At 42.2% G+C, this 26,899-nt stretch overlaps 1 protein-coding gene across 1 annotated transcript in view; it reads left to right on the plus strand.

The window, feature by feature from the left end:
* The window catches only part of SMAD2 (SMAD family member 2), a 267,476-nt gene that overhangs the window by 132,468 nt on the left and 108,109 nt on the right, over window positions 1-26,899 (plus strand). Inside the window, 2 exon segments of the mRNA XM_029580444.1 lie at window positions 5,294-5,428; window positions 20,410-20,484. Coding sequence (XP_029436304.1) covers window positions 5,294-5,428; window positions 20,410-20,484 — 210 coding nt within the window.

Consider the following 26,899-nt stretch of genomic DNA (forward strand, 5'->3'; position numbering starts at 1 on the left):
TCCGCCTCCCGGGCCTGATTGACAGTTCCATGACAGCAAGGCTAATTATCCTGCTATCTTCGGAAACACTGTTTATGTTAAGTAACTTGCTTATATCAGTCCCATGATCCATTCGACCTTCGTTTTCAAGACTGCGTCGAGAATTTGTGCCTAGACTTGCCTGAACTGTGGGCATCAGATATCTGATCAGAAGGTGCATGAAAGACTTGCTGACGTGCCATGTATTGAGTAGAATCTCTTTGAAGCTAGTAAGGGATGCAGTAGCTTATTTATTTAAAATCTTATATTCTGCCTATATTGATAACTATCATACTAAGCAGATTACAAACATCAAAATACATTCAATCTCTAGGATACAAAAATACAATAACATACAATATGCATTATAGTTAAAATAATAAATCAAGTTAATGTCTTAAATAAAAATGTTTACAGCTTTCCTAAATAACTTAAAATCAGACACGTCCCAAATCTCATCTGGCAAATTATTCCAAAGTAAAGCTTCCCCAATAGAAAGGAACCTTTTTCTAGTATCCTGAAGACAAACTGCTTTTAATGATGGCAGTTCCAAAAGGTTTTTTTTTATAACGCAAGACCGAAGTTATCTTTTAGGGACATAAAATTGAATCAAATCAGATAAAAAGGAAGGAGCAATTCTATGGACACCTTTAAATACAAAAGTTAAAAACTTAAATTTAATTCTCTGCTCCACCGGAAGCCAATGAAACTGGCAGAGCAGAGGAGTCACATGATCACAATGTGCTGACTTTAACACCAGTCTGGCTGCCAAGTTTTGAAGAAGCTGAAGTGTTCAGAGCCTAAATTTTGGAATCCCTAAATTAGACCACATTTCTATAATCCAATGAAGTTAAAACAAAGGTCTGCACAATGGTCCTAAAATCAGTTAGAACTTTGAGTTAAGATGCCGCAACTGTTTCAATTTGAAATAGCCAGTGAAAAGAATTGACTTACTCTGCTGCTTACAATTCAAGTTTGAATCAAAATAAAAACCCAAATTATAAACTTGAGCCTGAAATTCAATATTAACTCCCTCAGGTCATGGCTTCCTTGAATACCAAAGAAGCTCTGTTTTAGAAAAATTAAGCACCAAAGCATTATGAGCTAGCCATACACTTACTGCTGAAAGACAGTAAGAGTCCTGCAACAAAGTTGTCTGGTCATCCCCAGACACCACAAAATAACACTGGAAGATATCAGTAATAATTTAAAAAAGATATCAAACGAATTCAACAAATAACTTAAAGGTAAAGATTAAAAAAGGTCGGGGACAAAACTGACCCTTGAGGCATGCCAGCCGTAGTCAGTCCAGTCAGACTCTTGGGACCCAATTCTGAACTGTTGCTTATGCAAACATCTAAATAAATAGCAATCACCACCTTTCCAGAATTTCTTAAAGTTGTTGACAGAAACCAGTATTGGTTGACGTAATATTTTATTGTCCAATAAAAATTTTTCAATTGAACAAAAACCACTTTTTCCAGCAGCTTTCCCAGTGAAACCATAACAGAAATGGGCCTATAACTCTTAGTCATACGGAGGCAAATTACTTGCTTTCTGATTGGATGACCAAAGCTTTTTTTCAAATTATCTGGGACCACTCCTTCCATGAGGGAAAGGTTTTATAAGCTCTTGGTTAAAGTATCTAAAAAATCATCCATATAAAGATCGTATGACCCAGATGGGACAGGGATCTAATGGACAATTGGAGGTTTTCAACTGGGTTAGCAACTCACTAACTTCTGTTTTAGAAACATGATCAAAAGTACACGAAATCCTACCACCGTTCATGGGGTTAGCCTGACTTCAGTGCCAGGAAAAATAGTGGAAAGTGTTCTAAACATCAAAATCACAGAACATATAGAAAGACAGGGTTTAATGGAACAAAGTCAGCATGGCTTTACCCAAGGCAAGTCTTGCCTCACAAATCTGCTTCACTTTTTTGAAGGAGTTAATAAACATGTGGATAAAGGTGAACCGGTAGATGTAGTATACTTGGATTTTCAGAAGGCATTTGACAAAGTTCCTCATGAGAGGCTTCTAGGAAAAGTAAAAAGTCATGGGATAGGTGGCGATGTCCTTTCGTGGATTGCAAACTGGCTAAAAGACAGGAAACAGAGAGTAGGATTAAATGGACAATTTTCTCAGTGGAAGGGAGTGGGCAGTGGAGTGCCTCAAGGATCTGTATTGGGACTTACTTTTCAATATATTTATAAATGATCCGGAAAGAAATACGACGAGTGAGAGAATCAAATTTGCAGATGATACAAAATTATTCAGAGTAGTTAAATCACAAGCAGATTATGATAAATTTCAGGAAGACCTTGTAAGACTGGAAAATTGGGCATCCAAATGGCAGATGAAATTTAATGTGGATAAGTGCAAGGTGATGCATATAGGGAAAAATAACCCATGCTATAGTTACACAATGTTAGGTTCCATATTAGGAGCTACCACCCAAAAAAGATCTAGGAGTCATAGTGGATAACAAATTAAAATCATCTGTTCAGTGTGCTGTTGCAGTCAAAAAAAAAAAAAAAAAGCAAACAATGTTGGTAATTATTAGAAAGGGAATGGTGAATAAAACGGAAAATGTCATAATGCCTCTATATCGCTCCATGGTGAGACCGCACCTTGAATACTGTGTACAGTTCTGGTTGCCGCATCTCAAAAAAGATATAGTTGCGATGGAGAACGTACAGAGAAGGGCGACCAAACTGATCAAGGGGATGGAACAGCTTCTCTATGAGGAAAGACTAAAGAGGTTAGGACTGTTCAGCTTGGAGAAGAGACGGCTGAGGGGGGATATGATAGAGGTCTTTAAAATCATGACAGGTCTAGAATGGGTAAATGTGAATCGGTTATTTACTCTTTCGGATAATAGGAGGACTTGGGGATAATCCATGAAGTTAGCATGGGGTACATTTTAAAACTAATCAGCGAAAGTTCTTTTTCACTCAATGCACAATTAAACTCTGGGATTTGTTGCCAGGGGATGTGGTTAATGCAGTTAGTGTAGCTGGATTTAAAAAAAAAAAAGATTGGATAAGAACATAAGAAAATGCCATACTGGGTCAAACCAAGGGTCCATCAAGCCCAGCATCCTGTTTCCAACAGTGGCCAATCCAGGCCATAATAACCTGGCAAGTACCCAAAAACTAAGTTCTTGGAGAAGTCCATTACCTGCTGTTAATTAAGTTGACTTAGAAAATAGCCACTGCTTTTACTAGCATCTGTAGCATGGGATCTTCTTAGTGTTTGGGTAATTGTCAGGTTCTTATGGCCTGGATTGGCCACTGTTGGAAACAGCATACTGGGCTTGATGGTCTGACCCAGTATGGCATGTTCTTATGGTTCTATTCATGGGGTATGTAAGTATTTTCTGCAAATTAGAATAAAGTGTGTAGAAGTAGTTTTTCGTCTGCTGCATATTATTGCTCTATCACACAACAATCCCCCCCCCCCCCCCCAGTTTGATCTTTTTATGAAGGTTATAATGCTGATTATAGGGGACACAGATGTGAATGGTGGAAATTTTTATTTTGGATTTTGTTGTGTTTAGATGAGAAATATATATTGAGTGTGTTTTGTGTTAAAGGGGGGGACAATTGATGTGTGGTTTTCAAAAATGTATCTTGTTATAAACTACTTTGGGTGTGATGTTATGGTAAGGTGATTGAAAAAACTGACGACCTAGAAGTATGCTTTATTGGTGGAGGCCACTTCTACTTGCAGAGTGGGAGAGCTTCAGGTTTAGTAACCTAATTCTTGTTATATTAAGTTCCATCATAGCAGAGTGGTGCTTGTCATGCAGCCCAAGTTTCTGCTTAGTTGTGTTGGACTTTCACCTTAATCAGTAATTCATCCAGTTAACTTTTTTTTTTCAATGCTGCATGGCAACAAAAGTAAACAAATCCTTAACACCATGAATTGTAAGAGTCATTGTTTTCTATTTGATATCTTTTATCCAGTTCTGTTTGCGACAATAAATCTGGAATCGGTTTTTGAGATCTTTATTTGGATAGAGCATAACTAAAGGAATATCTATCTAGTTTGACCTTCGAGGGGCATGTCAAGGACAATGTCAGAGGCATGGCTGTGGTGTTGGCCCATCTGAGTGGAAACTGAGGGTTGCCATGTGGATTTCAGTTCCCATATTTGCATGTTAAGATGCAAGCTCCCAACATGACTGCAGGTTTATATAGTTAGTTTTCTAGGGTCTTTGAAGATTCAAAATCTATTCTATATTCTCCCTGCTGTCCCGTGTCTCCCCCCCCCCCCCCCCCCCAAGCAGCACTCATGTGTTTTCCTTTAAAAACAAAAAGTAATAGTTTTAATTTATCAAAACCTGTTCACTCTGGGCGGTGGGGGGGAGAGTCTTTCAGCCTTTTCATGTTTAAGACAACCTTTAGCAAGTGTGTGACTGAAAGAAAGCAAAGTGAAAAACAAGGTTGTTCCCTGTAACTACAGTTATCTGAAAACAGCTGTTTAGCAGTCCTACATATCCTTCCTTCTCTCCCTCTGAGATGAGATAATTAACTGAATTATAGAACTGAGAGATGCTGTGGGAACTACTGCCCATGCCCCGAGGGTTCTAAAAGTGCTGGAAAGCTGTAGCAAAAGGGGGTTTCAAGGCGGTGCCATCAGATGACACCACCAGCTGTATGACTGGACTTTTGTCTTCAACACTTAGTTAAGTAACTTAGTTTAATTGTTGCAAACTCTTAATGCTACTGAGCTATCATGGCTTTCATTCACAACAAACTGGAGTTTTCCCTTTTTTTTTTTTTTTTTTTTTTTAAAAACCCACCCCCCCCCAGCCTCAGCCATTGCCATGACTGTCATTGGCCAGGGCAACAGACCATGGTCCGGTCAGAGCTTAGTACATGTGCCCAGCAGCTGGAACCGTTGAGTAATGATTGAGACTCCCTTCCCAGCTCCAGCTGATCTAGGGAACAAAAGACCTGGAAATCCAAGATCTCCACAGAGCAATGAATAGCACTGCCACTGACCAAGCCCAGCGTTACTGATTACATTTTATAAAACTGTATCTGCATTAGTTTGAAATGGATAAGAATGTTGTGGAAACCCAATATTTGAGCGGTCTAGTTTACTTTGGAATTTGACTAGCTTGACTTTCATATTTATTCATACTATATGCTATCATAAAATCTTTTTTTTATTGAAAACAGTACAGTTCATTTTTTATCAGACAAGTATTGCATATCCATAAACTTATGTATAGTCTAAACTTTTTATTTTTTATTTTTTATAGTTTTGCCTCCAGTATTGGTGCCTCGGCATACCGAAATCTTAACAGAACTGCCTCCTCTCGATGATTATACCCATTCCATTCCTGAAAACACTAACTTTCCAGCAGGAATTGAACCACAAAGCAATTACATACCAGGTAATTTTATATCATGCAAGTTTTTACTCAAATATCTTATGAGCTTGTGTCTAAAGTAATTGTTTGTGTAAGCAAGGAAATCCTAACATTTCTAAGTTTCGTTATCCTATACCACACAGCCTGACTGGTATAAGTGTTTTAAAATTTGTAACAGATTTGTTATGCTTTAGGCTTTTGACAACATAGATTTCAGTTGAAAGAACCTCTTCACGGGCTGGTTCCATGGCTCTTATAACTGGTTATTGGAAGTCAGTCAGGCTTGATTGTGCCATGGAGATGATGCACTTTGTCCCAGGGAGAGAAGGAAGATTACTTCCATTATTATGGTGGCTTTTGCGCACCAGCTAGCACCATTGAGGGTACACCTTTGTAGAGGTATCCTCAGGTTAGCAAGGGTCCAAAGACCCACCTGAAGGATTACAGGCAAATGGGGATAGAGACCCCCTAAGCCACCTTCATCCAAAATCCTTTCACAAGGTTTCACCATATTTCTGTGGGAAAAGTTAATACATTAACATTCTGCTTTTGCAAACATTTGTCTGAATATTGGAGTCATCTATAATGAACTTTCATTCTAATAAACAGATGACTCTCGAGCTGTTTGTGTGCTGTATTTAATACCTGCTAAGTGAATTTAGTCTTCAGTTTTTGATTCTTGACTACCCTTTGAAAATTTTGTAATTCAGGAAAGTGATCTCTCACAATTTTTTTTCTTGGATTTCATGTTAAATCCCATGTATTTATGGAAGTATTGATTTTGTATTGCATTACTCTGTATACAATCGTTCAGTTCAGAAATATACTGAATTAGATAACAATGAATGCTATATCTTTGAATAAATCTATCTACCTTGCATTCTGCAAGCACAAGCAGGATTTGACCTGTGCAAGTATTACTATAAGTACTGAGCACTAACATATTGTGCCATTGGAACGACATGATCTGACTGATCCCAGGTGGGTGTGGTTGAATAGTTTGTAGAGCTTTCATCATGTTTTACAGAGCATGTGCAGGTTGTCCTGCTGCATGGCTGTCATGTGGGGCCCCCTTCAGTTAAACTTTCTGCGGAGCCTGTGGCAATTTTCCAAACAAATAATTTCTTAGCATCCAGACAGATGAATCCAGAACCAGTAGGTTATGCACCTCTACAGGGAGATGAAGCAAACTTATGTCACTGCAGGAGTAAATATACTGTGACATCAGTCTCCAGTAGAGGTTGGAAGTGCATCTCCCTGCAGGGGATTGCTTCAGCTTTTAGTAGGAGAATTTGAAAAGGAAAATTAATTGCCCTATTCTCCTGCGGTGATACCAAAGGGTCCCTTCCCCAGTTGAGAATCCCTGAGGTGATTTCTGTGTTCCTTCAGATGTATGCCTTGGTCCAGTAGCTGCTTTTTCAGCCAGCGTGGACTTGGCTGATTGTACAGCTTAAAGATAGCTGGTGCCAGGAGGTTGAGTGCGACGTTGACGACATATGCCCTCTCCCCCCACAGCCGGAAAAAGTCTATGTACTCATCCGGGAAAGGCTGAACTCACATAAGTATAAAAAAGAAGAGAGTGGAGAGGTTAGTTTAGGAATTCCTCTGGTCTTCGTACTCTGCTAGCTGTCCTGACATGCATTCCCGCTCCCGTTTGGGTTAGGGGAACTGGGTAGCCTGACGGATTGTGCAGCCCCATTGGGTTAGGTCCCTCTATTAGGCTGCTTTTTTGTGCGCCACATGGTTTTAGTGTGCTTTTTTTTTTTTTTTTCTGCGCAGTCAGATACCCTCTACAGGATCATCGGAGCATTCGTACGTCTTATTTGTGCGTGCACCTATGCGCACACTTTTTTCACAAATCTGTGCGCCAAGGTTTGGAGTGGAATCTGTGCACATAAAATCTGTGTGCATAAATTTTGTTTCAGCAGGGATTCGGCTGGACGCATATCCTCAGTCACCTGGTAAGCGTACTGACAGATTAATGGCGCCAGTAGCTAAAAACCTTTGTGCTCCTTGTCATATTACGGCATCTAACTTATGCCAGCGCTGCTTAGAAGCTCAGGGAAAATTATCTTCCTCTGATTTTACTAAGCCTGGATTTTCCCAGCCTGATGGCCTGGTTAAGGATATGTCAGGAGGGATGCCTGACCTTGGAACTCCCTTGACTGGTCCCTCAGCAGGGGACGGCAGCTCAGTGGATGCTACACAAGTGCCTGAATCCTTCTGTCTTTTCTTGGGTAAAGTTTTTTTTTTTTTTCGAGGATTGCAGTCCTTCCTTCAGGCACAGTCCTCAGTGTTGTCAAAGCCTGTCAGTTCAGATCTTCAGGTGGTGGCCTCTCCCTTCTTCCGGTAAGTTTAAGCGCTGATGTGTAACTCGAGCTGCAGGTGTACCTGACAGGCATCCAGATGGCACTGATGAGGCGGATACTGACTTTGGAGGTTGAGAAATATCTCTCCTTCCCCCCCCCCCCCCCCCCGGGGCTGGAACCTTATAGAAGGTTCTTTTGTAGAGATGAATTGCCAGCTCTGATTTCACAGACATTGAAAATGCTGGGTGTTCCTGGGGCAGAGTTCATGCCTGAGCCAAAGAGAAATTCCATTTTGGTTTCTTGGCATAAAGCCTCTTGTCTTCCCCTGGTTATGGAGGTCATTCAAGAACTGATTGACTGAGACCAGCCTTAAGCCAACATTTGAAGCAGTGACACTGCAGATAGCTTCCTTTTGTTCCCTGATGGCTTGCTCTTGTTTGCTTCTCTCTCAGGAGGATGATGACTGGAATGAATTCCAAGGTAGTTATGGAACCTGCCCCTACCTTTTTAGCAGTTGCAGGCTGTGATTTGGTTCACACCTTGGCTAGAGGAATGGCTTCAGTAATAGTGGCCAGGCGTCCGTTATGACTGAGGAATTGGGCAGCTGATGCGACTTCCAAAGCTAATCATATAAAATTGCTTTTTAAAGGATCACTCTTGTTTGGGAGTGAGTGGAAGAATCTGGCCAGTAAATAGGGTAAATCCCCAGTTCCTAGATTACTGGAGGATAAGAAGCAGTTAGCCCTTCATAGCAAAGGGGTGTGTTTTCTCAGTGGTTCCAGGCATTTTCGTCCCTATGGAGGGGTGACCTTTCAGAAGTCTCAGCCTTTTGGCAGGTCTTATCCTTTCGTCCCAGACAGTCCAAGTGGGGAGTGGGTCCAGGTAATGGAACCTCCCGAGCCTGCTTTGCCGACCCACCCCTGAGAACAGGAGATGGTGGGCACGCCTGTCTCTTATCAGAGGTGGGTAGAGATTACCTCAAATCAGTGGGTCCTGGAGGTAATACGAGAAGGATATTTGCTGGAGTTTTGCATTATTCCTCAGGATATGTTCATGGTGTCTCCCTGCCACTCTCTGCAGAAGTGAGCAAGCGAGAGTACGGTGTCAAGGCTCTTCAGTCTGAGGGCTGTGGTTGCAGTGCCCACATTTCAAGAAAATACAGATAGATATTCCATTTATTTCGTTGTGCCCAAGGAGGACTCCTTTCGTTCCATCCTGGATTTCAAAAGGTTCAATCGTCATTTGCAGATGACTTACTTTCGCATGGGAACATTGCGCTCAGTTATAATGGTAGTCTTGTCGGGGGAATTTGACCTCCTTGGATCTGTCCGAAGTGTACTTCCATATTCCTATCCGATTGGAGCACCAACATCTTCTGCGTTTTTCAGTACTGGGGTGCCATTATCAGTTTTGGGCGCTGCCTTTTGGTCTAGCCACCGCTCCCAGAACATCTCCAAAGGTTATGGTGGTAGTGGTGGCAGAACAGAGAGAGGATGGTATCCTTGTACACCCGTATTTGGATGACTGGTTGATTCGGGCCAGGTATCGGAAAGATAGCGGTCTGGTGACCCGTAAGGTGACTTCCTTATTGCAGGAGCTTGGTTGAGTGGTGAACCTAGCCAAAAGCAGTCTTCAGCCATATGTCATTGGAGTATCTGGGTATATGTTTTGCCACAAAGCAGGGCAAAGTTTTTTGTTTTGTTTTTTCTTCCAGAAGCTCGTATTCAAAAGTTGATGGTGCAGGTGTGTCTCTTGGACTATACGCCAGACAGCATGGTCCTATGTACAGGGGCTCGGATTGATGACGGAAATCCTGGAAGTAGTACCATGGGTGAGGGTGTCTATGCGTCCACTTCAGCGTTCCCTGCTGTCTTGATAAAACCCACAGTCTGTGGACTATTCAATTTGGCTCCACGTGCCAATGGAAGTCTGCTTTTACCTCCAGTAGTGGTTGCAAGCGAATCATCTGAGAAAGGGACTCTCCCTGATGTTGCCGACTGGTTGGTACTCACAACAAAGGTAGGGGAGCTCACTGTCAGGAACTAAAGACGTAAGGGCGCCATGATAGAGTGCACTTCCATCACGCTCCTCGGAGGAAGTCACCGCCAATGGCAGCCTTTGCCGCACAGCGAGATCACCGAAAATAGGCAAGGTCCCGCTCAATTCCTAACACAGACTAAGGAAAAACATTGTTTTAGCCTTTCAGCGCCTCCTTCATTGCCACAGTTCTCCCTTGAATCTCTTTTCTTCATAATAAAAAAAAATAAGGGTTATATTCTTCAATGAACGTTCATATTACCCCTCAGGAAGGAAGACATTCATCATTCTGAAACATTGCAATATTGGGTTGAAAAGTGATGGTTATCTCCTGACATCTTTGGAAAGTTCTTTGAAGCCATAATGCCTGGTGAAAATGTCTGGTGCAAATTTCACTTGTAGCACAAGCAGATAAGTGCACATGGTGGTATGAAAATTGATATTCATCCATTGATCATACAAGAAAGCGATGAATGAGCACTAAGAGTGACTGACGAATAATTCCCCTATGTGCTGTTGGTTATAATCAACAGATCCACTGTTTCCATAAGGGTGCTTAGAACACTGCTTTAAGTGTTGGTCCCTGTGCTAAAATTGATGATCATTCTATAATTTTCTAACTGAGATCTGTTATCACACATCTATATTGGTTATGAAGTGAGATCTTAATATTTTCATATTCTTACACTTCTGGGTTTTTTTTATATTTTGTATTTCTACATTTGTCTGTAGCAGGAAGGAGGATGCTAAGTGAGAAATTCAGATCACATATTATCAGACATTTAAACTAAAGGCCAATGAAATTGACATGTCACCCCCAAGCAATACAGGAAGTGAGAGGAGAAAATAAAATCAATCTGCTCAAAAAAGCAGAAAAGGTATCTAGGAAGAGCAACAAATCAAGGGGGGAAAAATTGGAAAGCTATGACTACAAATGCCTATAGTTTGAGCAAAGAAATCCCAGACCTGCAGGCGGACTTGGACATCATTGCTACAGAGACATGATTCATGGATTCTCATGATTGGGATATGATCATACCAGGCCATAACTTAAGGAAGGACAGAGAGGAAAGAAAAGGGGGAGGAGTAGCTCTTTATGTTAAAAACAACTGAACTGCAAGGGATGTGGTGCAGAGAAGCAGCAATTATGGGCTGTCCTTTAAAAAAAAAAAAAACAAAAAACAGTGCATTCATTTTTACTAGTGGTTTATGGCCTCCGACTCAAATGGAAGAACTAGACAGAAATCTGGCCGAAGACATCTAAAAGGTGAGAAAGAAGGGAGAAGTGTTGATTTTAATCTGCTGGATGTAGACTGGTGAATCCCTTCTGCAGAATCTACCAGAAGCAGAGCGATAGATACCCTGCAAAGGGCTCTGTTCAACAAATGGCAATGAAACCCACAAGGGAGGGAGTTATACTTGACCTAGTGCTCACTAACAGGGATAATGCTTCTAATGTCCACATGAGTGACCATCTCAGCAACAGGGATCATCAAACGATGTGGTTTGATATTGCACGTAGGATACAGAGAAGTCACACACAGACCTGGGTTTTGAATTTCAAAAATACGAACTTTGTCAAAATAGGGGTGTACCTGAATGTAGAACTAGAAGACTGGGAGAAAATGAGAGGTGGAACAGTGGGCAAAACTAAAAGGAATATTTACAAAGGCAACAAATCTATATGTTAGAAAAGTAAACAAAAGTAAGAGGAAATAAAGAAACAGATCTGGTTCTCCAAGGTGGTGTCTGATAAAAGCAAAAAGAACAACATTCAAGAAATAGAAAGGATCCCAAAAAGAGGAACACAGGGAAGAATATCTAGTGAAACTGAGGGAGACTGAGAGAAATCAAGAAAGCAAAAAGTCAGGCAGACAAAAGGATTGCCAAAGAGAGAAAATGAGGTGACACAACATTTTTCAGGTAAAATCAGAAAAAGGAGAGAGGTCCAAAGTGGTATAGCAAAATTGAAAGGTGCCAAAGATCAATGTGTGGAGAGATAAAGAAATGGCTGAAATAAACAAATACTTCAGTTCGGTGTTCACTAAAGAAGACCCTGGAGAAGGACAGTCTCTAGTTATCAAGACTGTGGATGAGAGTGGATTCGAAAAAACTCATTTTACAGAAGAGAATGTATGGGAAGAGCTAGGAAAACAGTGGACAAGACCGTGGGGCCTGATGTACATCCCAGGATACTGAGGGAGCTCAGAGATGTGCTACGGGTCTGCTGAAGGACCTGTTCAATAGATCCCTGGAAACGGGAGTGGTGCCGCAAGATTTGTGAAGCGGGACCACCACCTCTCCTCTCCAGAGTGTGTGCAGAGAGATGGCTGAAATCTACAAGCTGGTTACTCTCTCACCTCGGTGGTGGAAAAATTAATGGAGAATCTACTGAAGGAAAGGATAGTGAACTAGCTACAATCCGGTGGGTTGCTCCAGAGGCAGCATGCATTCACCAGGGGAAGGTCTTATCGGACAAATCTGGTTGATTTTTTTTGATTGGGTGACTAAAGAATTGGATCAGGGAAGAGCACGTGATGTGATTTACTTGGATTTTAGTTAAGCTTTTGATATGGTATCACATAGAAGACTCGTGAACAAAATGAGAAGCTTAGGAGTGGGTGCCAAGGTAGTAGCATGGATTGCAAACTGGTGGTCTGACAGGAGACACCGTGTAATGGTAAATGGAACCTACTCCGAAGAAAGAATGGTGTTAAGTGGAGTGCTACAGGGATCTGTTTTTGGACTGATTCTGTTCAATATCTTTGAGCAATCTGGCGGAAGGGATAGATGGTAAAAGTTTTTATTTGCAGATGATACTAAGATCTGAATGAGTAGAGAGAATGAAAAATGATTTAAGAACTAGAAGAGTGGTCAAAGATTTGGCAGCTGGGATTCAATACCAAGAGGCGCAGAGTCATTCATCTGGGGTGCGGCATCATGTGATGGGCGGTCAAAGACTAATGCGCATGGACTGGGAGAGAGACCTTGGTGTGATAGTGTCTGATCTAAAAATGGCAAAGCAATGTAACAAGACGATAGCTAACGCCAGAAGAATGTTGGGCTGTATAGAGAGGAATAACCAGTAAGAAAAAGGTGATAATACCCTTGTACAGGTCCTTGGTTAGTCCTCACCTGGAGTACTGCATTCAATACTGGTGCCCATATCTCAAAAAGGATAAAGTCAGGATAGAGGCGATCCCAAGAGTGACCAAAATGGTGAGGGGTCAGCATTGAAAGAACTATGAAGGGAGATTGTTGTAAGATTCAAAAAAGCCACAAAAAAAAAAGAAAAAAATTCCCAGTATCCCTCTAATTGTATAGCTGTCATATAATCTGTTCCAAATTGGGATATAAGTGCTGTGGGATCTTTTACTAGCTAAGGACAAGTAAACTTTCAGAAAGTGTCTTGCCCTACCCAGCTTGACCTAGGTATAAACAGTTTCATTTTGGGATTATAAGTGCTGTGGGATCTTTTACATTTACTAGCTAGAGGACCAGATCCAGAAGAGTCCAGGTATAGCCAGTTTGGGTGTGGCTCACTCAGTGGCTAGAGGTAGCTAACTTGTGAGCCAGCAGAAACAATACAGACTGTGCACAGCCCAGGAGAGGAGCCAACTGTTCCAGTGCAGATAAGATACTAGTTTTTGGAAATACTGCTCTGTGTTTCATAATCCCTTTTTATTCTAGTATTATAATCTGTGGTTCCTTGATATTGGTTTGATTCTGTGTAGAAAACTGCTCTGTGATTTCAAATCCCTTTCTATTCCAGTGTTGTATACTAATCAGTTTGGTTTCTTGATTATATTGTATACTAATCTGTTTGGTTTCTTGATATTAGATTGTTGTAAGATTCCAAAAAGCCACAAAAAAAAGAAAAAAATTCCCAGTATCCCTCTAATTGTATAGCTGTCATATAATCTGTTCGAAATTGGGATATAAGTGCTGTGGGATCTTTTACTAGCTAAAGGACAAGTAAACTTTCAGAAAGTGTCTTGCCCTACCCAGCTTGACCTAGGTATAAACTGTTTAACTCCCTCCCACCCTACCCCTCTGCCCACCCACCCCTAGGTTTGTATTTCTAATGTAGTCATCCTAACTTCATAATAGGCAACCAGATAAATTAGTAAATTGATTATTCCTTAGGTGCACCAATCAAATAACTTACCTAAATGAGTACTATTCAATGCAACTGCTGTGGAGCCTTTATATTGAGGGTAATCATATGGAAACTTAAGGCTTGCCCCTTTTGTTCAAAACTCTCTACCTTGGAAAAGGAGCTGGATGACTTTAAAGCTGAATTAGCTTCAATAAAGAGAGTCTCAGCCACGGTACATTATTCAGGAAATAATTTCCACTTACCACTGAAAAACTCAAGAAAAAAGAGATTTACTGTGGGCTCAGGTAGGATAAGACCTGTAACCCACAGACACCCATTATTGAAAGCTGTGCAACCCACAACTCTATCCCACCACTCACACAGGCCATTAAGGAACTTTAAAAGTATTTCGGTGGGCTCTGGTAGAATAAGACCTGTGTTCCGTAGACACACACTGTATCAAGTGCAACAAGTACAAAATGCCTTCTCTGTATTAAATTCTGAAGAAGTCCTTGAGAAAAAGATTGAAATGTTATCGGAAAAGAGAGAAAAAACCCAATGCATACAGAAATTCCAAATCAGAAACCAAAGGAAAAAGCTCACAGTGATGGATGACTCTGTCATCAGAGGCATTAATCTCTTCCCTTGCACAAATGCAAAGAGAAAAGTGGATAACAAAACTCAACTAAATAGGTCACAAAAGGAGTCCAGGAACAGCAGTAACCTGAGCAAAGAAAGCTGGAAAGCTATGAGCACAAATGCTCGTAGTTTGGGTAATAAAATCCCAGAGCTGCAAGCCCTAATGGTGGAGGCGGACTTGGACGTTGTTGCTGTCACGGAAACATGGTTTACGGAATATCATGACTGGGATATGGCAATACCAGGCTATAACTTGTTAAGGAAGGACAGAGAGGATAGGAAAGGGGGAGGAGTGGCTCTATATGTCAGAAACAATATCCAAGCATCTGAGCTGCAAGGAAGATGGGGCAAAGAAGAAGCACTATGGGCCGACTTAAAAAAAGATGGGGCATCCATTTTTATTGGAGTGGTTTACAGGCCTCCAAACCAAAAGGAAGAGCTGGACAGAGATCTGATTGAAGACATCCACAGGACAGCAAAGAAAGGAGAAGTGGTGATTGTTGGAGACTTTAATATGCCAGATGTAGACTGGAGAATCCCATCTGCAGAATCTAATAATAGTAGAGAAATAGTAGATGCCCTGCAAGTAGCTTTGTTCAAACAAATGGTAATGGAACCCACGAGAGAAGGAGCTATACTCGACTTAGTGCTCACTAATGGAGATAATGTCTCAGACGTCCAGGTGGGTGCCCACCTCAGCACCAGTGATCATCAAACGGTATGGTTTAATATCACAAAAAGGACACGGAAAAGAAGCACAAAAACCCAAGTTTTGATGTTCAAAAACACAGACTTTGATGAAATGGGGAAGTACCTGGAGGAAGAACTAAAAGGCTGGGAAAACGAGATCAATGTGTGGAGAGAGATGAAGAAATGGCAGAAATATTAAATGAATACTTCAGTTCTGTGTTCACTAAAGAGGACCCTGGAGAAGGACCGACACTAGTTAACAAGAAACTGGAGGGGAATGGAGTAGATGTAACTCCATTTACAGTAGAAAATGTATGGGAAGAGCTGGTGAAACTGAAAGTGGACAAAGCCATGGGGCCTGATGAAGTTCATCCCAGAATACTGAGGGAGCTCAGAGATGTGCTGGCAGGTCCGCTGTGTGACCTATTCAATAGATCCCTAGAAACAGGAGTGGTGCCGAATGATTGGAGGAGAGCGGTGGTGGTCCCGCTTCACAAGAGTGGGAACAGAGAAGAGGCTGGTAACTACAGACCGGTTAGCCTCACTTCGGTGGTGGGAAAAGTAATGGAGTCACTGTTGAAAGAGAGAATAGTGAACTATATACAGTCGGGAAAATTGCTGGACCAGAGGCAGCATGGATTTACCATTGGAAGATCCTGTCAGACAAATCTGATTGACTTTTTTGACTGGGTAACCAAGGAATTGGATCGAGGAAAAGCACTCAATGTCATCTACTTGGATTTCAGCAAAGCTTTTGACACTGTCCCGCACAGGAGACTGGTGAATAAAATGAGAAGCTTAGGAGTGAGTGCCGAGGTGGTGGCCTGGATTGCAAACTGGTTGACGGACAGAAGACAATGTGTGATGGTAAATGGAACTCTCTCTGAAGAGAGAGCGGTTTTAAGCGGTGTACCGCAGGGATCGGTGTTGGGACCGGTCCTTTTCAATATCTTTGTGAGCGACATTGCGGAAGGGATAGAAGCTAAGGTATGTCTTTTTGCGGATGACACTAAGATCTGCAACAGAGTGGACACGCCGGAAGGAGTGGAGAGAATGAGACGGGATTTAAGGAAGATGGAAGAGTGGTCGAAGACATGGCAGCTGACATTCAATGCCAAGAAGTGCAAAGTCATGCATATATGGGGAGTGGAAATCCGAATGAACTGTATTCGATGGGGGGAGAAAGGCTGATGTGCACGGAGCAGGAGAGAGACCTTGGGGTGATGGTGTCTAATGATCTGAAGTCGGCGAAACAATGTGACAAGGCGATAGCTAAAGCCAGAAGAATGCTGGGCTGCATAGAGAGAGGAATATCGAGTAAGAAAAGGGAAGTGATTATCCCCTTGTACAGGTCCTTGGTGAGACCTCACCTGGAGTATTGTGTTCAGTTCTGGAGACCGTATCTCCGAAGAGACAGAGACAAGATGGAGGCGGTCCAGAGAAGGGTGACCAAAAAGGTGGAAGGTCTTCATCAAATGACTTATGAGGAGAGATTGAAGAATCTAAATATGTACACCCTGGAGGAAAGGAGGAGCAGAGGTGATATGATACAGACTTTCAGATACTTGAAAGGTTTTAATGATCCAAAGACAACGACAAACCTTTTCCGTAGGAAAAAAATCAGCAGAACCAGGGGTCACGATTTGAAGCTCCAGGGAGGAAGATTCAGAACCAATGTCAGGAAGTATTTCTTCACGGAGAGGGTGGTGGATGCCTGGAATGCCCTTCCGGAGGAAGTGGTGAAGACCAGAACTGTGAAGGACTTCAAAGGGGCGTGGGATAAACACTGTGGATCCATAAAATCAAGAGGCCGTCAAAGAGTGGGTGGCTCGCCAGAATGACGGCTACTGCCTGGAGATAATACCCTTATTCAATAAACATACACATGGTTACTGTGACTCCAACATCGCTCTAAGCTACAACAGCAAGAGGAAATGTGGAAAAAAGGATTCGCACTCACAAAGTGGGGAGTAGCTGGCTTGTTACGGCGGTTACTACCCCAAACCAAATAAGCTTGATACTTCACTTTCAATGCATATCCAGCATAGCTCTCTGCTTCATCGGCAGGGGAGAAGAAAAACTGATACTTCACGCATATCCAGCATAGCTCTCTGCTTCAACAGCAGGGGAGAAGAAAAAAGGATTCGCACTCACAAAGCGGGGAGTAGCTGGCTTGTTACGGCGGTTACTACCCCAAACCAAATAAGCCTGATACTTCACTTTCAATGCATATCCTGCTTCAACGGCAGGGGAGAAGAAAAACTGATACTTCACGCATATCCAGCATAGCTCTCTGCTTCAACGGCAGGGGAGAAGAAAAACTGATAATACACGCATATCCAGCATAGCTCCCTGCTTCAACGGCAGGGGAGAAGAAAAACAACCAATAAGGGCTGAATAACACAGTCTGGGTAAAACAAATAAGCATGGGTGTAGCTTGCTTATTGCGGCGGTTACTTCCCCTACCACCCATAACTAATCAAGCTTGATATTTCACTTGGTTGCAGCTCCATCACTGCTCTCTACATTAATGGTGGGGGTGGAAGGGAAATAGAACCAAAGAGCTAAGAGAAACAGATAAGTATGAGAAAAAAAATGTGAAGCTTGCTGGGCAGACTGGATGGGCCGTTTGGTCTTCTTCTGCCGTCATTTCTTTGTTTCTATGTTTCTATGAGAGGCTGAAGGATCTGAATATGTATGCCCTGGAAGAAAGGAGGTGTAGGAGGAGATATGATACAGACCTTCAGAAATCTGAAAGGTTTTAATGAGCACAATCGTCAAAACTTTTCCGTTGGAAAGAAATCAATGGAACTAGGGGTCATGAAAAATCTCTAAGGAGGATAACTCAGAACCAATGTCAGGAAATATTTCTTCAGAGGGTGGTGAATGCCTCAGAAGCCTTTCTGAAAGAGGATGAAGATGAAAACAGTCAAGGAATTCAAAGGGGCATTGGAGAAACACTGTGGATCCCTACAGGCTAGAGGTTGGAAATAAAGCAAAGAATGCATGGGGTAACTGGAGGTAACTTGCTTGTGTGTTTGTTGCTACTCTTAACAGTTAAGCTTTGATACTGTTAATGCATCTCATTGCTCTCTGCTTCAACACCGCCCATTCCTCAGCAAACACCATCCCAACAGTAAAGTATAGGGGTGGCAGCAGCATGTTGTGATGCCTTTCCTAAATGGGACTAGGCATCTTGTTAAAATTGAAGGACAGATGGATGGTGCAGCATACAGGGAGATAACTGCAAGACAATCTGCTTCAGTCTACTTAAAAAAAAACTAAAATTTGGGAGAAAGTTCACCTTTCAGCAGAACAATCCCAAGCACAAGACCAAAGCAACACAGGAGTGGATGAACAACAAAAAGGTTAATATTCTACAGTGACCAAGTCAAAGTCCAGATCTCAAGCCAATCGAGAATCTGTGGCACACTTTGAAAATTGCAGTCCATAAAGCGTCATCCAACCAACCTGAGCAACCTGGAGCAAATCTGACAGGCAGAATGGGAAAAAATCACTCCTAAACAGTGTTCAAAGCTGGTAGAAACTTACCCCAATAAATTTAAAGCTGTTATTGCAGCAAAAAGTGGTTCTACCAAGTACTAGTCTGAAAGGGTTGAATACTTATGCAAGCAATGTTTTTCAGTTAATTTTATTTTATAAAAAATGCTATGAAATGGTGACTTTGAAAATGTACTTTAAGAGCATGCTGTTTTGCAATAAACATACTGTCTGGACATTTGTAATCCATACATCTGTAGACTTTCTAGGGGGGTTGTATACGTTTGCAAGCCATTGTATATAAGTATATGGAAAATGTTTACTAGTTTGTATTTCATTCCATGTTAGTTTCTTTTTTTTTTTTTTAATTTGAAGGCAACCAGTAGATAGGGATTATCTTTGCTTGTCCTTTGAGAAAGCAAAGTTGCTTACCTGTAATAGCTGTTTTGAGGACATCAGGATATTCATTCTAAACAAGCAGGGCTTAATTTGTAGACAAAAGTTACTTCATCAGATCCATTTGTAGACAAAAGTTACTTCATCAGATCCACAGTGGAACTGTGGATCTGATGAAGGGAAGAAGAGGCAGAGGGGCTGGGACTAGGTGTGAACTGTTACCTACACGTGAAAACACCCAGAGCAGGAGAAGCAGTGGGGCTGACAGGCATTCGCCTCCTTTGTCTTCACCCTTTTCAATTCTCTCTCGTGGCTTGGTTATGCCAGGAAACATTGCAAAAAAACAATGCCATTTGGCTACCTAATCTTGGGGTAAGTGGCTCTAATGCTGTCTGATCTGCTTTCTCTGGGGCCTAGGGAACCAGAAATTAATTATTCTGTCACAAACAGCTCTAGTCCATGGGAAAGCCAGAACTGATTTACACCACCCGCTCTACTATCTATTTGTGTTCTGGAAATAAGGTCACAAGACTGCCATTCTGGGTTGTTCCAGAAATTAAGCCTTAGATAATAGACACAAAAAGGGGTTGCATTAGCACAAGTTTGAAAATTGTGAGCTGTAGTGCTTAGCGTTGAAGTCTTACTGACTGGCACTATTGCACATAAGTTTCACATTTTTGCTAATTCAACCCCTTTGTGTCTACCTATTGCTCTGCAGGATCTGCTTCAGCATCATGCCATCTCCTATTTCCTGTAATATCGGCGGGGAGAAGGGAACAAGAGGGGAAGGGTCTGGATTAGGAGTAGAGTGACTGTTCTTTGCTCTAGGATCATCCTCTTCTCCTGATCTCTGCAGTTTGCACAAAGGGGAGGGACAGTAGCAGAAAACCCCCTGCTGCTCTACCTCTTAAAAATGAAAAGTAGCAGCTGAACTGCCATTTCCTCACAAATTAGCCCTGTATACAAACCCTCCTGCTTTCCCATAGATTGATTTTTTTTTTAATGACAATATGTAAAACTGAAAGGGGCTCCAACTTGATTACGCAGACACAACCTGCACCTGCTTAGAGCACGAAGAAAGCTAAGAGAATTTGATCCTGGGCTCTTGTCAGTGACGTTAGCCACATTGTATAGAATGAATGTCCTGTTCTTGCTTGTTACAGGTAGGCAACTTTGCACTGTGCCAGGATATGAGGAAAGGAGCATAATTTTTAAGATAGTCAAATACCGTATATTAAGCTAGTTCAATAAAGGTATTACTTATGGCTTGTTTGATATTTATTTCTAAGTTTTCAACTTTAAGCCATATTAATATGCTGCTTTGATCTTTTTAGAAACACCACCACCTGGTTACATCAGTGAAGATGGAGAAACCAGTGATCAGCAGTTGAACCAGAGTATGGATACAGGTACTTTGTAACTTTGGATTTTTAGATTTGTTATATATTAGGCAAAAGCTTTAGTTTATTAAAATTCTGGTGCAAGTTCAAGATCCCAAGAACTGTTTACTGTAAAATTTAAGATGCCATGTACTAATGAAATGTGGTTCTCAAGTATTTATTTTAATGTTAGCATTAGGTTTTGAAGATGCTGAAACTGTCCGTCACGAAACAAGATCCTCTAGCCAAATGCTTTTAAAAGTTCCTTCTAGGATTGTTCGCCTTGACTAATCTCTGGAGAGACTATTCTATGTGCAGGGCCTTGTAATGTGGAATTCTCTCCCTCAGTCTATAGGAAGAGTCCTCTCTATTAAAATTTAGGAAACTTTAGACCTTTCTCTTCTCTCAGGCTCATGCCTATGTGAACTCAAGTAGGTAGCAGATTTGATGTGTACTGATGTATAAGAATAGAAGGCCAGTATAGATTATGGACCAAAAATGACTATGAATAGTGATAAGTATTTTGTTTTAAATGTTATGAATGTTTTATTGTAAATGCTTAGTAATTTTGATTTGCAGTATATTTTTAAATAACTTGCTGGTAGAAATTTCATGAATAAAAATGTTCACATAAAGGTGTAAATGCATGTTTAAGTAATAGAATGAAAATTCAGTGTAGCTTTGTCAAAGATGTGTAGAATTAAGTATCAACAAACATTTATACATTGTATTCATTTCCACCAAATATATTACATGAGCTACAAAGAAAGTAGCAAATATTTTAGTGCATAAAATCTTAACATTCCAAGGACTATTATCTCCTAAGACAGAATCCTGTATATAAAGACAGCCAATTAATTATGGGGCCGATGCAATATTTGTGCGTAGAAAACAGGTGTTCAGTGTTGAGCGCTCGTTTTCCTAATGCACATCCAGCCTCCTCTCCTGGGTGTACGATGCAATATTTAAATTAAGGGTTGGGCAAAAAGAGGTGCTAGGGAAAATGTATGCATCCCTAGTGCCTCCACGGCATCGAGTGCACAGGAGGTGGTGGCTGTCAAGCAGATTGGGAAAACGGATGCTCTGTCTGAGTGTCCATTTTCTCCCGCTACCCACATAGACACTTACACAGTCCAGGCCGTGTATCTTGTATCTTGTCTCTTGAGCGTCCAGAAATTTTTTTCAATAACTTTTTTTTTTTTTTTAAAGTAAATCTGCTTTATTTGGTTCCTCCTACTTAGTATCGCTACAATACTATTAGGAGGAATCAGAGGATTTTTCTTTTTTTTTTTCAATGCACCCTTGAGTGTGGCATACCTTTACACCAGCCCCAGCCTCGCTGCTGCTCACAGTATTCCATCGGCCCCCTAATAGTTGTAAAGTTGAAAGCTGTAGTATGTATGATGGCAAAGTCCTCATCAAATTAAGGAAATAAAAAAAAAAGTCAACTGTTACAGAAAATTTCTACCGAATCTCCTTCTCGGCGCTGGTGTTCAGCATCTCCTGCTCAGGTCTCTGAAGAGTTTAGTGAGGTGTGGTGGCAGCGCAGGCTTGGCAGGTTGAGCAGCCTTTTGGCTGGCCTCCATTTCCAGGCTTCCTTTCGCTGACCGCATGGTAGGCTACAAAGGTCCTTCACGTGCTTTTTTTGTGTGTGACGTCTGCATGCGCCTGCATGCCGCCTTGTGCGCTTAGCTCCTCGTCTCCTGTTCATGTACTTTAGTGGCCTATCGGTGCACGCGCTTTGCAGTGCACAGGGCATGTGTGCGCACTGTGTGTATGTATGTATGTGTGTGTGTGTATATTTGCGCGGTGTTAAGCACGTAGCTGAGTACATGTGTGTGTGCGGGGCTGAGCGCGTATAGTGCACCTAGTTAAGAACGTAGCTGTGCATAAAGTTATCCGCGTACCTGGCCATGTAATTGTTCACTGCGTGTTTGTTCAGTGTGCATCTTTCAGTTCACAAAATACTTTGGGGTCGGTGCCAAAAAAGACTAAGTGCTTTGCTATCTGTGCTGCATGCTATATAAGGGTGATACAGCTGGGACCTTTTGTGAGTCTATGTTGGCGCTGCCTGGATGTTTGAGGGAAGATGAGGCCATTACAGAAAGACTAAATTAATTCTTTTCTTCTGTGTTGACTGAGGATGTTCAGGAGATACTGGTTCCGGAGATGGTTTTTAAGGGTAATGAGACAGATGTCCTCCACAGATTCTCTCTCCCAGGATGTCAAGTTTGGACCTATAGGGTCTGTATGGAACCATCCTCCTTTTCCTGGCTGGAATCTCTTCCAGGGACTACAACCTTCTACAGAAGTATCATGAAGAGACGACGATACCTCCTAAATCATAGTCTCATAATTGAGGCCCTACTGTGTCCGCCACCACATGCAAATGCCATTGTGCTACAATCACTGACTATGTTAGCGTGGAAGTGGATCAGGACGAAACAGATTATGATTTGAGTTGCTCCTTTCTTGAGGATGGGGAAAATCTCCCAGATTTAAAGCCACATAGAATCTTTTCAGTTTCTTTCATGGAGCTGAGTTGCCGGGTCTAGTTTTTCAGACCCTGAAGACACTTGGGAGGCTGGGAGTGTTTCTTTGGTTGTGCAGAAGAAGGATCCCATATTGTTTAGTCCACAAGGCTTCATGTTCTGTTCCAGGATGTATTTAAAGAGTTGATTGACCTTGAATGGAGTGCACCAGGGGCGTGTTTTAAAGGACGATACTCCTTGTTGGGTTTATATCCCTTGGATCTGCAGGCCAGAGAGCAGTTGCGTTTCCCAAAGATGGATGCCTTGGTGTGTTCTGTCACTAAGCAAGGTACATCTCTACAAGAGGCTTAGGATAGTATTGAAGCTATCCTTAAGCAAGCCTTTGAGGCCATGGCAGTAAATTTACAAACCGCTGCTGCTTGTTCCCTGTTGGCTCGTATTACTTTGCGTCTCTATCAGGAGTCTGGGGGAGAACGGTTTTGGATGGCTAAACAGTAATAGAACCTGGGGCAACCTTTTTGGCTGATGCTGGCTGTGACCTTGTTCACACTGTCGCCAGAGGAGTTGCTTCTGTTATAGTGACTAGACCTCAGTTGTGGCTGTGTAATTGATTGGCAGATACTGTTTCTCGGTCCTATTTCACCAAACTGATCTTTAAGGGTTCTCTTTTGTTTGGCAGTGAGTTGGATAAGATGGCAAATAAATGGGGGGAAGCTCAGGTCCCTTGTTTGGAGGATCAGAAGCTGACTTCATGGCCTTTTTGAGCCACTGGCTGCTCTCAAGATTTCAAGCGATTTTGGCCTTATTGGGGAGCTTCCTCTGAGACCCTGTTCCTTTGATAGGTCTCAGTTCTTTCATCCCAGAAAGCTTTGGAAGGATGTGAGCTCTGGGGGCGGAGCCCCTCAGTCTTACCAATGAAGGTTTGTGGATTCTCCTGCTGGTGCAAGAGAGGCAGCCGCCTTTCTCCCTTTTCTGAGAAGTGGGTCCAAGAAGTGATTCGGGATGGCTATGCTCTAGAGTTCCTTCACGTTCCCCTGGATGCTTTTGATCTCACCGTTCAACTCCCCTCAGAAGAGGGTAGCAGTGGAATCTACATTGAGAAGACTGTTAGATCTGAAGGCTATAATTCTTGTTCCCAGATTACAACAAATTTCAGGCCGCTATTCCATCTTTTTTTTTGTCAACCCTAAGGAGGATTCAGTTGTCACTTGTGTGGCACACTTTTTTCCGAATGAAGACTGCGCTCCGTCGTCAATGGCAGTGCATTTGGGTATACCTCAGTCTCCAGCTCTGATGGAGGCATATCTGCATATTCCCATTCTTCAGAAACATCAGCTGTTCCTAAAGTTTGCCACTGTTGAACATTGTCATTATTTTCAGGTCTTGTTTTCAGTCTGGCCACTGTGCCCAGGACCTTTTCCAAGGACCTGGTGGTATTAGTAGCATCCTAGTCCACCCATATCTGGACTGGTTGGTTCAAGCTAAAACATGGAAGAAAGTCACCAGTCATCTTGCAAAGTGGTCTCCTTACTGCTGGATCTAGGCTGGGTGATGAACTTGTCCAAGAACAACTTACAGCCATCTCAGACACGGGAGTATCTGTGTTCATTTTGATATGAAGCAGGGAAGAGTGTTTATGCCAGAGAAGTTGATCTCTCAAGTTCAAACCCTAAGGACATTTGCCAGATAGTGTGATCTTATCTTCAGGTCCTGGGTTTGATGGCAGCTTCGTTGGAGGTTGTTCCCTGGGCAGAGGCGCATATGTGTCCTCTTCAATGTACGGTGCTCTCCTGCTGGAGTTATCCATTACAGAACTAAGCAGTGAGGCATCTCTTTCCATTAGAAGTGAGCATACAATTGCAATGCTGATTGCAGGCGGATTGTAGGAGTGCAGGGATCTGTCTGCTTCAGGACCCTTCCAGTTGCCCTCCCACCTTACTTAAGATCGTTAAGTCAGGAAAAAGACAGTGTTCTCCATAGAAATAGACTCTTATTTATCAGATTTGACAGGACTTAGCATTTAGAAGATAACAATTCCTGTCTCTAACATCCTGGCCACTAAGCACCAGTTTACCGTGAAGAAAGTTCTGTACCATGGGTGGTTACAAACATTCCATAAAACTTCGCCTATGGCTAACTTACCCCTGGTCCCAACCTCTGTTTACCTCTGAAGCCAGACTCTGGCTGGAAGTCTGGAGAATGTGTGCAGGGAAGGAGACTTGCTTCCTGGGATTGGTACTGGCAGAGCTGGCGGCGGTCTGGATAGGAGACTTGCTTCTGGCTCTGGTACTTGCCGGGCTGTCTGGGGCTTGCTCTCGCCCCTCACTGCGTCAGGCTCCGTGTCACTCTGAACTTGAGCAGGACGTCTTCTTTCTCAGGTCTCCTGCCCCAGTCTCCTGGCCACACATAGTCTTCTCCCTCCTCAATATTACTTACCTTCATCTTCCTTCCAGCTTATTATAAGCTTCCAAGTTCTCGATTCCAGTTGATTGTAACTTTGACTTATTCATATCTATTGTTATCTATTGTTTACCTGAATTGTTTCCTTCAGTTATACCCCCTGTTAAATGTAAACCGATCCGATATGGTTATTTACTATGAAGGTCGGTATAAAAAATGGTTAAATAAATAGCAGGGGAAGCTGGTCTGCTTCAGACTCCCTTTTCGCTCTTCTGGTTCCTTTTTTTTTTTCAGGGGTTGCTTTTCTGGTTTCACACCACCCCCCCCCCCCCCTTTATTTCCCCTGTCTTATATTTTCCAGCTGATAAATATGCATAAGCTCAAGCATATTCATGTGCTGGATGGAGGATGTTTGCTGCACTGCAGGTCGTTTCTTCCCTCCTTCAGGGGGTCTTGCCACATTGCAGGTCTTTATTCTCCCTTCCCATTTCTTTGGGAAGCTGTGTACCAGTCAGTGTTTTTCTCAGTCTCACTGCCCCCCTTCTTTAAAGGTGTGGGGGTCCTTCTGATCTCTGGACTCCTTTGGCCAGTCAATGATTCCTGCTTAAGAGCTTAGTTGCTGTATTGTCCCTCTGCCTTGGTTATTTACACAGGAGCATACAAACAGGCAGATCTGGATAAAGTATCCTTCAATGTAAAGTTCTCATCTGGGCAAGGTCGTCTTTTTTTCCACTGAGACAGTTTTAGCCTGTCAGTTCTTTGGTCTGCATATTTCTTTGGCTATTATGATTCATATTTGGTGCTCTCCGTAGTAAAACTTGGGATATCTCCCTATAGGATCATCTCCGGAAGGGTGTTTCCTTGGATTACACCAGTTTGGTTAGTGCTCACAATGGATGCAAGCCTTCTGGGTTGGGGGACTCGCTGTCAGGAGTTGATGGTGCACAGTCTCAGGAATGCCAGGGAATGGCAGTGGTCAATACAATATAGTGACATATAAATCTGTTTTAACAACCTTTATTTGTACAAAATTTTATTTAAAAAAACCATTTATTCATCTTCTTTCTGCGGATACACACAAGAAACCAATATTCAAGGACAGCACATCACTGAAATTTCATTCATACACTCATTCACACACATTTCTAAAAAAAATTCCCACTTTGTAGTGAAACTTCTTTTTCGCTGTTTTGCTGGAAATTAGCACTCCCTTTATTACTGTATTTTCAACACTCCCAACATGTTTTGCCTTAGCCAGTTTCTTCAGGGGAATATAATCCAATCCACTACTGTTCCCAGATCTTCTATATGGCTTTCTCAGTTACACCCATGTGTATCTTTTCTCCATTTCCAATTTCAAAAACATTAAGTCCATGGAGAAAATACTTTATCCCAGGACAAGCAGGATGCTAGTCCTCACATGTGGGTGACGTCACTGGAGCCCTATCGCAGGAAAATCTTCTGTCAAAGTTTCTAGAAACTTTGACTGGCAGCCTGAGACTACTGAGCATGCCCAGCGTGCCATGACATTCTCTGCCACAGGGGTCTCACGT

Source organism: Rhinatrema bivittatum, chromosome 1 (assembly GCF_901001135.1).
Source record: "Rhinatrema bivittatum chromosome 1, aRhiBiv1.1, whole genome shotgun sequence".
Taxonomy (NCBI): domain Eukaryota; kingdom Metazoa; phylum Chordata; class Amphibia; order Gymnophiona; family Rhinatrematidae; genus Rhinatrema; species Rhinatrema bivittatum.